Raw genomic sequence first — 14,919 nt, forward strand, 5'->3', positions numbered from 1 at the left:
TAAATTTTACTTTTACCAAACACCCATCATTGATGGCTCTATTAGTTCTGCTGCCTCATTTATCATTATTGAGGTAGAACAGCAGATTGAAAAGATGGCCTCTCTCCAGTGGGAGTGGCAGAGGAGCGTGATTACAAGCATTCATAATGCCCCCTGCTAGTTCCCCATCAAGCTGCTGGTGTCATTGACATTTCCAAAGTCAGTGTACAGCTTAAGTCCCCATACTAAGCACAGCCCAAACCAGTGGCTTTCAGTTCATTATCTGTCTTTTTGCATCAAAGTGGTACATTTAGTACTGATGACACAGGAACAAATAATTAATATTGTATATAGACATCACTATACATTAGTTACTACTAACAAAAATAAATGGTATTGAGACAAAAATTATTGAGTTGAATTTACTCTGAATTTTATATGGTAAAGCACCATGTACAATATTCAATGCAATTCATTTTGTATCCTTAATATAGCTAAAAGCTAGTTTTCATCTCTGTCCATCATCCATTTGAAAATACAAAATAATGATATACATTAAACAAACAGACATGATACGCAACATTAAACACATAAATGATGAATATACAATAAATGATACAAACACAATTAAGATGTGGATGTTACCAAACTTTAAAAAGAGCTTGTGTTGCACAAACATCAAATAAAATACAAAATAATAATAATAATAATATGTTGCTTTTAGCCAAATGTTTACTGGGCTTTAAAGCTATACAGCAGATGAAAGTATAGCTCTTTTTTTTGTCATCTGGTAAAGACTTCCACCAAATGGAACAGAAACAGCTGACTACCCAAAAGCAGTGCAGCAAACAAGGACATGCAGAACATCTCTTACACAGATCATCAGCAGATTTGCTGCCAAATCACAATTCAGAGAATCTGCCGAATTCCTTCACGCCACAAAGCAAAAATGCTTTATCATACAAAACAAAAAGAGTACACCAATAAATCAGAACAAATAGACCTGCAGAAGCTGGAGCTTTCAAGTTTGCTGCCTAAATACTTGCTGTACATTGTACCCTTGAGATTACTGTAAATTGTCCATTTGTATTAGGACTGTGGAGGCCCAGTAATATCATATCTAAGAGCTCATACTGCTGAAAAACACGTGGACTTTTCAGTCTTATTTCATATCAGCAATGTTGACCATCAAGAGTTGTTGTCCTCTTTTATCCACACTGAGATCAGCTTCGGATCCAGTTCCTCTCAGCCACCTCTGGCAGCACGTCAGTTTTTAGCCCCTTTGAAGTTCGATGTAGCAGTGTAAAAACAGCTGTCCTCTGTGGTATTGATGTAATGAATGCCCTCCCCTACGACTACAGGGACCTAAAGGTGAGAGAGGAGAGAAAGGAGAGGCGGGCCCCCCTGGAGCTGCTGGACCTGCTGGTGCCAAAGGACCCCCTGGAGATGACGGTCCAAAGGGCAACCCTGTAAGTCCGCCAAATGCTCTCAAAATCTGCAAAGAGTGTTTTCTGGCGCTCAGTAGGCTTAAAAGTACTGCTTTAAATGAAATGTCCCCCACCAGGCTCGAGGCGGGCAATTTCATCCTAGAACATATTCAAGAGCTAAAAAGCCTTTTTATTGAGGGAGATTATATTTTATGTGTGCATGATAATGGATTGCAGTGAGGCCTTTTCTCGTGGATTTGCAACATCATCATTAAGTGCATCAAATTGCCTTCAATGGCTGTAACCAGGTACACCAGGACTAAATCACTGTCTAAATGACTAACCATGTTCTTAATACCTGTGTTCAGGGAAATGATGTCTCAGCAGCAGCGCCTCAGGTTTCCTTTGCTATACTGATGCATCTTGTTTCTCTCCCTTAAAGGGTCCTGTCGGATTCCCTGGAGACCCTGGTCCTCCTGGAGAACCAGGTGTTGCTGTGAGTATGAAACCATATCTCTATACAGTAGATCATAAAGGTCTTGGTATTATGAATAATGTTAAAGCCATAAAATCAACGGTGGGACAGATATGTTTAATGGCAGACATGATCCAACCAGCATATCTCTCTTTTACAGGGCACTGATGGAGAACCAGGAGAGAAGGGAGAGGATGGTGAGGCCGGTCAGCCAGTAAGTTCTTGTCATTTCACAATATTTGACTGCATGATGATATATCATGCACTGTATGCAGTTCACTTGAGGGACACTTTACAAGCACATAATATAATTATCATAGCAATCAGCTACTTTGTTGCTGTGTATGAATGAGTTTGAATATCTCTTGTTTACCTTTATTTTATGTTATAATAGTCCGCCACAAGTTTGCCTGCAGTGAAAGCTGTAATTAGATCTAGTCCGTAAATAATTTACACTGCAGCATTTTAATTCATGATATTTACTGCATACTCTTGGGTGTAGGGTAAATGGACTTATCAGCTTTGCATATTCATTACGTATGATTAGAAATAAAAGCCAAACGCTAATGTGCTGGCCCTGTGTAAAGCGCAACAAATCACAACTCTTATTAATATTTAGGAATGTAAATGAGGCTTTATCATTGCCAAAGAAAAATTAGTATTAAAAAAAGTATTTTATTTACTCCATGAACATAACTTATTTGAATTTGTATTTGTATTTGTATGTTTATGAACATGCTGAAACGCTACAGCAAAAGTGATGTATAAATATAATAAACTTTGGATAATGGCTCAATGTCTATGAGAGGAAAACACATATATTGTTCTCTTAATCGTATTTCCATGTAACTGTGTACTTAAATGAAACAGCTGAATAACTCACGTTTCACTGCTGCAAAAATATTTACCAATGCAAATGATTGCCTGCAATTAACTCAGCGATAATTGGATGAAAGTGTCTCAGGGAGCACAGTATGTATAATTTCAGGCATTGCGGCGTCCATCCAACTTGGAGTTTTGGCTTAACTCTTCTAGACTATCCTGGGGTTAAATATTCCCTAAATGTGCTCTCTGTGTTATTGTCCTTCAGGCAGACAGATTGAGTGACGCATGCCGCCCTCTCATCAAAATTCACATCAGTTCTGACTGATTTGTTAATACAGCTTATTTTATTGTATTTTAATAGTATCCTGCATCTCTTCTTTCCTTGTTTGTTTTCAGGGACCTCCAGGTCCATCAGGAGAAGCTGGCCCACCTGGCCCACCTGGCAAGAGAGTAAGTCTGTGGCCATAAAACTAACATTACTACAGTATTTTTATTTGTGCACGCATCACTGGCAAGCATCCGGCATTTACTCCAAGAAAGGCTAGTCTGATAGTTCCTGCTGCTGGCATTTCAATATTGCAAGAGTGGGTTGTTTTGATATGAAATGTGTTGCTGACCAAAGCATTTGTCCATTTTAAAACCATGACTCAACAAGCCCATGTCAAATTTCTTACCTATCTTAAAATGGATGAAAGCAGTGTGGTTCTGTTGGCATTGTACTCTGGCTCCTTAGACTGGTATCCCTCCTCGCTTTGTAACAACTCCCCCTCAACAACACAGTCTTGGCAGTAAAGCAGGGAGAGATTCATTTTCATTAGAAGTAGAGTGGGGAAAACAAAGTGGGAGATTTAAGGGGTCAAGGTGTTGTGCTGTCTGCAAAGAAATCCCCCTCAAAGCCTACTGAGAAATGAATGGCAGGATGTGAAAATCATGAAGCTTTTTTCTTTCTTAGCAAGAAATTGAAAAGGCTTACCAAAAAATAGCTGAAAAAAAGGAGCCATGGGTTACAAACTAATTTACGCCCTTGTGGCAGTAAGAAGAAAGCGAGAGAGAGATATAGCAAGTTTGACACACATTGATTCGTGGCTGCCTGACTGACAGCCAGAGCAAAACAACGGCATAACATGGACATGGCAAAGATGTTAAGAGGTTTTTAGAAGAAGGATTGGCTTTTGGCCCACCAAAAAAAAAGATATATAATAAAACCTTTAATCATTTAAGGTGTTAACTGTGATGTGGCTATCATCGTTGAGACTTTTGTCAGTCTATAAAAGAGGAACTGTGTCTTTACTTAATTTAAAAGTTCATTGCTCTGTGCCGTCAGTTCTTACTCTATCCAATAAGGAAAGCTCCTTCATGCACCCTATAGTATGAGGAGATATGTGAGTGTGAATTATAAAAGGCAATAAGCAGCTTTTTGAATGCACACATTTGAGATGGAACATTAACATATTTTCAATATGATGTGAAGCTCAAAGTCCACATGAAAATGAGCAACTATTCTCCTGAATTTGAAAGAAAAGTCACAATCTGAAGTGACTGAGCGCATTTCAAAGAGACTCTGAGGCTCTGTCCAATGGGTGGAAGAAAAACATGTCATGCATTTTTAAACCAGGGTTGATTGCTTTTCTAATGGGCCCAATGAAATTTACATTTGGAGTATTTAGCATGGTATCAGCATATGCTGCACCTAAATGGCCCAGGGATTATGGTAAGGGAATGGCTATTTTATCACACACAGGTCTTTTAATCACTTGGAAAAAAGGGGGACCTGAGATGATCCCTGCTACTCCCCGACAGGTTGCCCCTGTGAATACCTAATTCCACAGCAAGAGTTGTTTAGGATATGTTGGTCCTTTTTGTGTCTCCTCAGCATTTGGCCAGTAGAAAATTTCAACAATCCTTAAATCTCTCTCTTGCATGGCCTTTGATTCTAAATAAGTCAGTTTAGCATTGAAGCAAATTTAGTTTCATGTGTTTTGCAGATGCCTTAATACTGGAAATGTATTCACCTTTGCTTCTTGAAGAAAGAAAAATGGCTTTAATTCTTTTTTTTTTTTTTTTACTTCATTTAATCTCATTTGGGTTCAGGTCACTGCTTAATTTCTTTGCCCTTTTCTCCTGTCTCGGTAACTGGTAGCAATTTTATTCCATTAAGAACAGTAACAATGTTTCATTCTGATGCTGCAGAGCCAACAAGAAGGTGCTCTGGCAACCTTGCCTAGAACAGCACACCTACATATTGACTCTAGCCGCTATGTATATCGTGCTACAATTGAAATGGCTCTCTGTGCTGATCAAGAGCCTGCCTCTTTGCCATCAGTAAGAGGTACACATCGTGAGAAGATGAAAGCTCCAAGACAGGAGGCAAGCTCACATTCTAGGCTCTCAGTCAATAGCACTCAGGCTTCAGTCGGCTAGATGAGAGTGGAATTTGGATGGAGAGTGTTTTTTGAAGAGGGACGACTGGAGGTGGAGTTGAAAGAAATCGCTGTGGGCCTGAGAGATCCTGACCTGAAAGAAAAGGCAACCTGCCAACCTTTACCATGACTGAAGAAGGCTGTGTGTGTTTTCTGTGTGCATCCGTACATGGCTCCATGATTGTATGTTTTCCTGGGCAGACAAAGGCACGTCCAAGTCACTCCAATAGATCCTGACATAAGGGAAGTAGTGCACATTCAAGGGCATTGGATTATCATCCTGGTTTGAAGATCCACTAAGGATTTATCAGGCAGGACATTTGTTCAATATGAAATCTAATAAAAGTAAACTGAAATGTCAAGCGATAACCTGACAGAGTCTCTGGTGGTGATGATCATTCCTTGTTGTTTAAGCACACATGATGCAACATACAGACAGATACACAGCTGATTGTGTATCTGTCTGTAGGCATTTGATTGTCATTTTTGCTTGGCTTATGAAATAATGTGAACGGTCAATGATGAACATTCAACGCTCATTTGTACAGTCCTGTTGTACAGTGTGTGTTGATGTTGTGCTGAAATGCTAAATCAGTGTCCTGTCATCCTCCGCAGGGACCTCCGGGGGCTGCTGGTGCAGAGGGCAGACAAGGAGAGAAGGGCGCTAAGGTAACAAAATCAATTCATGCTTTACACAGTAGAGCCGTTCCTGCACCAACACCCACTCACTGTAACCACATTGTTCCTATTCTTGAAGTGAAAGCACAAAAACACAGAAGTCATTTCCACTATGGATTAGATGGAAATTTATGGACGCAACCTATTTGAGTAAAACTTAGATCCACGTGTTTCTTGCATTGTGCTGTGGCTTAATTTCAAGACTGGCAAAGGAGTAAATGCTTTTTATGTCTGGCCCCCAGGTTTTTGGTTATCATGCTTTTCTCTTTTAGTGTGAATCAGGGCCCAATGAAGTTCTCTGTGATGTCTCTGAGAATTTTTCAACACCAGTCTCATAGTTTTATCACTATCTAAGTGAGAATCAATTAACATCAGCTGGTGCATGCTTAATATAAATCAAATTTACTATATAAAGATAACTCTTCTTCTCAGCTAATCCTCTGGTTACATAAGTATGGATGCAAAACATTAATTTCCAGTACACTATAACATGTTTTATCCCATTAGTATTATGAACTGTCGATATATAATGCTTTTTCTTTTTAAATATTTGAATGATGATCACCTTTAATGAAGCACATTATATTTTTTATCATGTTCTTCAAAGGGGATGTCGGCCTTGATTGTGTTTAAATTCCAAAATAAATGGTTATAAATTCAGTAAAGTAGTTCAGACCCCTTTGCTATAAGCCTGTAATCTGTAAATAGCTTAAAGCAAAAACTTGAAATCTTATTTCCATGAGTCCATCTGTCTGGTCTCTGTGCATATTGATGTATTTCAGATTACAGGTGGACAGCTGTGGCACACTTTGATCTTGAGGCCATGCACATTTTCTGGATGCAGGATGTAGGACAATATATTGCTTCTGCACCTCATTTGGAGGAACAGGAACCCTTTGGCTCATTTGATAACTCCGACTCTTGTTTACGTGTCCCCATTTATCCAGCCTACACACTGCATACTGTCTCAGCATAATTTAAAGCTAAAAGCAGCCTGCAGCTGAATTCTGATGAAAATACTCTCTGTGAGATACAGAGAGGCTCCAAAGAAAACCTGACAACAAGGTATCAAGTGTTGCTGCAGATTTTAGACATTTGTTGCACATGTAGAATTTTTTGTTCTATACCCTTAACAAACATTACAAATTATTTAGATTTTTATAAAGAACCAGATATGCAGTTACCTAAAGCAGTGTGCACAACATAGATCTAAACTAGTTTTTTATTTAATTTAGTTTATTTGACTGATGGTTTGTTCTGAATTTCTTTTCCTGCCATCATGGAAGAAAAACTGAATGCGTTTTTGACATGAATTTGGTTCTAAAAATATCAGTAAAATATCAGCATCTGTAATCCAAAACACTTATACATCGGGTGAACCCTACTTTCAGCCATGTACAGAAGGCTTGAATCCCTAAATTGTGTTATATTTTAGGGGGAGGCAGGTGCCGAGGGTCCAGCGGGTAAAACAGGACCGGTTGGACCCCAGGGACCATCAGGAAAGCCCGGCCCAGAGGGTCTGCGTGGAATCCCTGGCCCCGTTGTAAGTCTGAGCTAAAACAATGATCTTTCCCTGTGATACACTTCATATACATTCAGCTCTACTCGCAAGCAAACTCAAATGCATACTCAAACACAGACACACACCCACAGTGTACACACATAAAAAAGTACTGCTAAGGCATGATGATAGACTTCATGGAATAATCAATACACCCATTTGGCTTATACTTCAGTTTCACTTGTTTATTCCAGCACATTTTCTTCCCTGTTTGGGCTATTAATCATTGGGCTGAGCACAGAAAATCAATGGCAGGCCAGAGAAAATACAGCAGGCTATAATGCTCACTACAATTGAATGGTTTTTTCACAGGGTGAACAAGGACTGCCCGGCTCCCCAGGACAAGATGGTCCACCTGGTCCCATGGTTAGTATGCACAATATCTCCTTCACTATTTATCTATCTAGCTAGAGTTGGAGGTGTTTTTCACTTTTGCAGAGTTTGACTAAAAGTTTCCCCTCGCCTCCAGTCAGGTTAAAACATATCCAAAGCTACAGTCTCACTGTATTAAACATACACAGATTAAGTTGCTGTTAAACATCTCACCTGTCTCCGGATTTACATATTTCCCTAAAATTTTAACTGTCCCCATAAGTCACCTCTGTAATGCATGGATGGTGTTCATCTGTTCGACAGCTTTTTCTCTCTGTATAATGATGCTTTTCCTGCCTCCTCTTTTGTCTTTTGTTTCTTTCACGTTTTTGTATTCTTTATTGCCTTATTTTCTGCTCCCTGGTTTCTGCCTCACTAGTTTTCCTTTTCCGATTATCTTTTTGTCTTTTCTCTGCGAAATTGATTTGTTACTTCTGCTTTTGTTGTTTAGGGTCCTCCTGGTCTTCCCGGTCTGAAAGGTGACCCTGGTTCTAAAGGCGAAAAGGTGAGTGTCACCCTTTTTCTTGTGTTTGACTCCACGCTGGTTTCATTTCCCAGGTTCCAGATAGGCTGGAAGAAAAACAGTTAAAGGGACCTTAGGACGGTGATCTAGGTTCAGACTTCAGTCACGACTCCTCATCACTTGCACACCCACAACTTTGCAACTGATCAAATGCAACACATCATTTAAAACACACAAAGCGGTGTTAATACCAATGTGGGCTTAGATTAACATTTAGGAAACTAAATTAGTTTTGCCATTGCAGCTGTGAGAGAAAAACTCATGCAGGATTGAATATACGGCTGAATGTGATGTATCACTCTAATCAGAATAATCTTGCTTTTTTTTTTTCTTTGCTGCCACTGTCAAATCTGCCGGTGAAATATAACTGCAAAGGAAATTCAGACAGCACACATTACTCTATCTAAATTGCCGCCCACACACTGACATGATGGCTTGAGAAAGAACAGTTTAAAAGCACACAATAGAGGCAGCGTGTTGCATGGTGTGCGGTTTTAACGCCGTCAAATCATTGGGTCCGATTAGAGCTTGTCTACTTCATATAAGTCATCAGTTGGCCTTGGTTACCTCATAAGATAGAAAACACACTTTGATTTTTATTTTGTTTTGGGGGATTTTTTTGTCTATTGCAGAGACATTTAAATTATAATGCCTGAGGATTTGTACTGTAATGAAATTTCACTCCTCATAGCCGCCCATGTGCATTGCAAAGCTGCTAGAGTTTTTGCCCTTGTCAAACATGCATACAAAACCTTTAAAGTTTGAGTACACAAAGGGACACTGCTTTCATCTTTGACTGTTCTTTGTGTGTGCACATTTGTTTTCGTCCTGCAGGGTCACCCAGGTTTGATTGGCCTGATCGGACCCCCCGGTGAGCAAGGAGAGAAGGGAGACCGAGGTTTGCCCGGGCCCCAAGGGTCTCCTGGTAGCAAGGGCGACGGTGTAAGTAATTGATGACTCCTTTTCCATGTTGGTCCTCTTGGCCATTTTTTAGCCCCTTTGCCATTACACTGTGACACACAGGTGTTGCCACAGTCACTTGCTGTTGACTAAAACCCAAAAAGGCACTGCACTGATACTGAGCAGATGTGATTACTTTTCACATGGTGATGGGGCATGTTGTTAAATGTTTTGAATTCTCTTTTTGGTCTCGCCTTCACTGTTTATGGAGAGTCTTGTAATTCTTCATGCTGCGAACTGAGTACTGCGAACAGATTTTCTTTTAACCACTCCATTGTGGTCAGTTTCTGTGGATCTGATGAATACTGTAAACCACACCATTAAACACCATTAAAATGAAAACATTTTTTGTCAACCACTGAGCCATCCACTTAAACAGGAAGCAGGACTGAAAGAAGGTTAAAGCTTGGTCTCGATAAAGAACTGATGACAGCCTTCATCCATTTTTAAATAAACAGTGTAGCATGACTGAATGTGCTATTCTGTCCTGCTGTGGCCGTCTGCCTGCCCCGGCTTAGTGATTTAAGGTGATGGGTTAGATTAACTATCCAGAGATTAAGCCTAATGAAATCGTAATGTCCCCTTGTGTCAGAGCACAAGGGTTTCAAAAAGTTTTCACTCTGTTTACCCCTTCTATTTTTATTTTGGCAATAGGCTTTATATTGTTTGGCTTTATTTCCTCACAAAATTTAGCTATTATTGTGAATTGCAGGGTTCAAATAAATGGCATCCCACAAGTGCAGTGATTGGTCTTCTCTTGATGAAATAAAGACATCTCTTTCTCAGTTAATAAAACAACTCTATAATTCCATGTGACAGCTTCCTACCATCATGCATCTGTTCAGCTTGTAAACTAAGTATTCCTTCCATGTCTCTGGTCCTGTGCCATTATATTCTAGCTTTTTCATTCCACTCATTATTCAAGCCTCACAATAATACTTTCGTCTTTTGTCCAATGATTCTTTAATATATATCTGACTTATGCTTTCATCTCATCTTATCACAGGGTATTGGCGGAGCTGCCGGTCCTCTCGGTCCCCCAGGTCCCCCTGGTCTGCCTGTAAGTCCTTTACTGATCCAGTCATTCATTTAGATTCTGCCCTGATGATAGAATGACTTTGCCAAATTGCTGTGCTTATGTCTCATGCAGGGTCCTCAAGGTCCCAAGGGAGCCAAGGGTTCAACTGTGAGTACTATCAGTGTTTTTAAAAGCATATTGTCACTGTGTGAATCTTAGATTTATCTCGAATAACATATTTGTATTCATGTTTTTCCCAGGGTCCTGCTGGTGCAAAAGGAGACACTGGTGTTATCGGTCCTCCTGGTCCTCCTGTGAGTATTTAAGACCACTACTGTTGCCTGTTATACCATTAAGTTAAAACTGTCAAAATACTGTGGCATTGTACAAAATCTAAGCTCGGTCTTCTTTTCCTCACTACACCCTACAGGGCCCACCAGGTGAAGTTGTCCAGCCCCTGCCCATCCACTCACCCAAGAAGACCAAGCGTTCCAGTGACATGCAGTCAGACGCAGCCAATACCATGGACTACGGCGAGGGCATGGAGGACATCTTTGGCTCACTCAACAACCTCAAACAGGACATCGAACGCATGAAGTACCCCATGGGCACACAAAACAACCCCGCCAGAACATGCAAAGATCTGCAGCTCTGCCACCCAGAGTTCTTTGACGGTAAGCTGAATAAAAGCACAAGTGTTTAACGTAAAAGTAAAGAAATGCTGAAGGAGATTTTATATAAAAACACACCCCTCTTATTGGTGTAAATCACAAAGTAAGGCTGCAGCGGTGACGTGTCTACCCTATGCAAATGAGACACTGCAGATTGTCCCCATTTTCTCAAATTTTGTTGTTGGTCAAGACACCTGTTTTTCTGACAAACTGACACTGAAAACATTTTTGTTGAAAATAATGATTGAGAACGCTGCCTAGAGGAAATTGCTCATCAGTGTTGGAACATTATCCTTTTTTTTTCTTTGGTATGTTTTGGTAAATATGTGCCTACTGCAGTTTCATTAAGGAATTTTACAAGATTTCAGGGCCCTCCTCAGTAACATAAAGGGTTATCAACGTGCAAAGTGGAGCAATAAGTGAGTTGTCATTTACAGCAGTATGATTGGTTTAGTTTTTTTATTACTCATCTTACTTCTGGTGAGGGAAACATTTTGTCAAAACGGTTGCACAGAAATTATACCTTGCTTCAGGCATAACAATAAGATTTTATCTAGCAGTGTATAAGCTATGAAAGTGAGCAGTAAATTGCTTTAAAGCATTTCACATAGGACCAAGGAATCTAGCACATTTAATTTAGCAAAACATTTGGAGAAAAAATAGTTTCAAGCCTTTTTCTGTGGACATTAGTAGAACAGGATGTTTGAGTGTGCATGGTTCTCCTTAGGCGAATACTGGATTGATCCCAATCAAGGCTGCTCGGGGGATTCCTTCAAAGTCTACTGTAACTTCACTGCTGGGGGCGAAACCTGCATCTATCCAGATAAGAAGTCTAATGGAGTAAGTGACTTTGGCTCTGTACCCACAAGATTCATAACTGCCCATTTCTAATCTGCCTATCCATCATTTCTCATCAAATATTAAGCCATCATGTTAAACCAACACATCGACAAATAGCACAACGCTAGGCTGAAGTTGTTAAAGGAAGACATTTGATTTGCTTCAGGGCTACGCTTGTACAGACTTGATATTCACTTTTGTGCAAACAACACAAAAACCACCAAAAGGCAAATACTAATGAATGATGTTACTCTATGAAGTTTATGAAAACTATATTTCAGAGATATTAAAATAACAAACAGGTTTATCTCCTGCTCCCAGATGATAACTAACTTTGATGCTGCCCTTGAGGCTGTGCTTTATACAACAAGCATTTTTCTTGTTCTCTGCATCATTCAAAACAAAATATAATGCCCATGAAAATGTATTAATATGCTCCATCTGGTTTTGTTTTCCACAGGTCAAAATATCTTCATGGCCTAAAGAACTCCCTGGGTCATGGTTCAGTAACTTTAAGCGTGGTAAAATGGTAAGTCCATAGTGCTATGCTAAATGGATTGCTCCATCTATCCTATTTTCCTGCGTTCTCCTACCATGTACCTGTGCACAGACTAAAAATGGCAAGCAGCTGCTAATAGACTCAAATAGCAACACCACCCATGAAATTGCGAGGCATTGACCTAAAGTTCCTCCCCATAAAGAAATCCCAAACTACCTAATGGTTTTAGTGCGTTCATATTTTAGGCAAAGCCGGAGCAGATTTGTGCAAGTGCAAGGGATATGCTTTCATCATGAACAAGACTGGCTTTAAGTTAAAATAATCTATATCCTTTTGAAATAGTGCCTCATTTTCTGATATTTTCAGAAAATTTAAATTCTTAGACTGTTCCATATGAAGGACAGGGCATCAATAAAACATTACAGAGGATTCAAGCAGAATGCCTCAGACTTTTTTGCATTCCAGAGTCCCCACTCTGCCCTTGAATAGTTAAACATCGTCTCAGAAAACATCAGCTGCCATTTCTTGTAGTCATAAATGAAAGAAACAAGTTTATCCTGCTCCATCAAACTGGTATCATGCTGATGGATTTCCACAGATAAAGACTGTGGTGGAACCTTATACTGCTTTTTGGGATTAGAAGTACAGTACATCTCCTGAGGGCTCTTTGAATGCACATGTTCAGACTAAGTTCACACAAAGTTAATGTTCCAGTCAGGGTCGTGTGCCTTCTGAAGACCTATTGTTTCGAAGCTTTGTCAAAGAGCCGGAAGGACATTTATTAAATCGAGACTCTATATATTGTTAAATTTGTCATGCATGCATGTGCTATTAAACTACCATAAACTATGCTAGTTAACCTAATGACGCCAAATTTAACACAGTAATTAATGTAAGTACTGTAAGACCAATTGATGGTTAAAAACTAGAAATCCTTGCGTAGCTGTGTCTCCCCTGGCTGGCTGTGAAATAGTGTTCTTCTGGGTTGGGGATGTTGACGGGAGACTTGAATGCATGCGAGCAGAAGTCAGTCTGGCCTGATTGAGCCAACATGACTTTGTTTTACAGAGGGCTGTTAGGTGATGTAACATGTCTTCTAGTGACCATATTTGAACTCCTCAGCAGGTGACTTGGATGAAAAACACTGTTGCTCCATTCAGTAGTGTGTTAAAAGTAATAGTGACAAAGCAAGTGGTGTTAATGTTATCATGCAACTATTAGCCACATGCCTTGCAAAAGCTGTTTCGTGAATTAGATGGTTTGCCGTATCAATTGGAAAACCTCTGTTTAATTGCTACAGGTATTTTTACATCTGCCACTTTGTTATATTCTAATCGCCCCTTTCATAAATGACCTCTATATTATATGAGCCAGTACATGCTCTTCATACCTTAATAAAGTCATTACTAATAAAGGAAATGTGTTAAATGTGCCTTCAGCATTAATAAACTACAGACTTAATCTTATTTTAAAAATTCTATTTCAATTTGCCCAGGCCCCCAAAACATTTCTGAATTAATTTTGCACTTGTTCATTTATTCACATATACTCTACCAGGCAGTGTCAGTACCTTCATCTTGCTTTATATTCAGGCTAATGTTCATGGTGATACAAAGCTGACTATTGGAGATTAAACATCATCTTTGTCTATTCATGAAAACATGTTAAACAAGATCTGGGTATTTCCCAGTAGCAATGTGGATTATTGTATAGTTTTTTACCATTTTCTTTTATTGTTGTTGTATCCTAATTGCTTTATTATTATGCATTCGTTTTTCTTTTATTATATTTATTTTTTTTACAAATAAAAAATCATATACATATTTTTAATACATAAATCCAACTGTTGCGTGAAAATGTAGGCTCATGTTTGCTTCTTACCGTTAACCTGTGTTTCTCTGTTTGCCTACCACCAGTTTTTCTACGTTGACGCAGATGGAAACTCAATAAACATGGTACAAATGACCTTCCTCAGACTACTGACAGCCTCGGCCAGGCAAAACTTCACCTACAGCTGTCACCAGTCTGTAGCGTGGTACGACGCTACCAGCGACAGCTACGACAAGTCGCTGCGCTTCATGGGCGCCAACGATGAGGAGATGTCCTATGACAATAACCCTTACTTCAAGGCCCTCTCAGACGGATGTGCGGTAAGCCCTGTCCATAGATACTGTTTGTCTGAATGAGCAGGGAGTGGATGAGTTCAGTCTGGCACTGGCACAACTCAAAATGGATGTTTTAGTAATCCAAGAGATTCAAAAGGCAAATTACAGTGTTCACATTTTGTTGCTTTGATTTTGGCTCTTTGTCATTTAAGTTTGATTTCTTGGATGAGTTAACCTAGCTAGTGCTATTCAGTATTCAGTATTCAGAAAAAAAAAACTTTATAAGAGGCTACTACCCAGCAAAAATCAAGCGTGATTCTTGACATATTTACTCCTGCGGTGGTTCCAATAAAACTGTCTAGCTTTGAATGGTTGTAATCAGGATCTCATCTATTTGGCACTTGCTGAACAGAACTATTACTCCTGAAATGAAATCACATTAGTAGTGAAACAAGGAACAGTGCAAAGCTGCGATTGTAGCTGATGAATGTGAAAAGCCCAAGTCTTCTCAGACACACTTTCCCAATAGCTCTGGTCTAAAGGAAATCAATCGACTGACATACTGT

The 14,919-nt window shown here is 39.5% G+C and overlaps 1 protein-coding gene across 7 annotated transcripts in view; it reads left to right on the forward strand.

Annotated features, from left to right (window-relative positions):
* Positions 1-14,919, forward strand: part of col11a1a (collagen, type XI, alpha 1a) — an 85,494-nt gene that overhangs the window by 68,931 nt on the left and 1,644 nt on the right. For all 7 annotated transcript variants that reach the window (XM_038725026.1, XM_038725001.1, XM_038725043.1 and 4 more), the window contains 16 exons: positions 1,341-1,448; positions 1,849-1,902; positions 2,042-2,095; positions 3,103-3,156; positions 5,742-5,795; positions 7,240-7,347; positions 7,678-7,731; positions 8,189-8,242; positions 9,095-9,202; positions 10,227-10,280; positions 10,371-10,406; positions 10,499-10,552; positions 10,669-10,912; positions 11,637-11,749; positions 12,210-12,278; positions 14,165-14,398. In XM_038725026.1, the coding sequence (XP_038580954.1) occupies positions 1,341-1,448; positions 1,849-1,902; positions 2,042-2,095; positions 3,103-3,156; positions 5,742-5,795; positions 7,240-7,347; positions 7,678-7,731; positions 8,189-8,242; positions 9,095-9,202; positions 10,227-10,280; positions 10,371-10,406; positions 10,499-10,552; positions 10,669-10,912; positions 11,637-11,749; positions 12,210-12,278; positions 14,165-14,398 (1,452 nt within the window). The remainder of the gene's footprint in view (positions 1-1,340; positions 1,449-1,848; positions 1,903-2,041; positions 2,096-3,102; positions 3,157-5,741; positions 5,796-7,239; positions 7,348-7,677; positions 7,732-8,188; positions 8,243-9,094; positions 9,203-10,226; positions 10,281-10,370; positions 10,407-10,498; positions 10,553-10,668; positions 10,913-11,636; positions 11,750-12,209; positions 12,279-14,164; positions 14,399-14,919) is intronic.

The sequence above is a fragment of the Micropterus salmoides genome, unplaced genomic scaffold (assembly GCF_014851395.1).
Source record: "Micropterus salmoides isolate LMB-PRFRI ecotype aquatic unplaced genomic scaffold, ASM1485139v1 Ms_hic_scaffold_1, whole genome shotgun sequence".
NCBI lineage: Eukaryota > Metazoa > Chordata > Actinopteri > Centrarchiformes > Centrarchidae > Micropterus > Micropterus salmoides.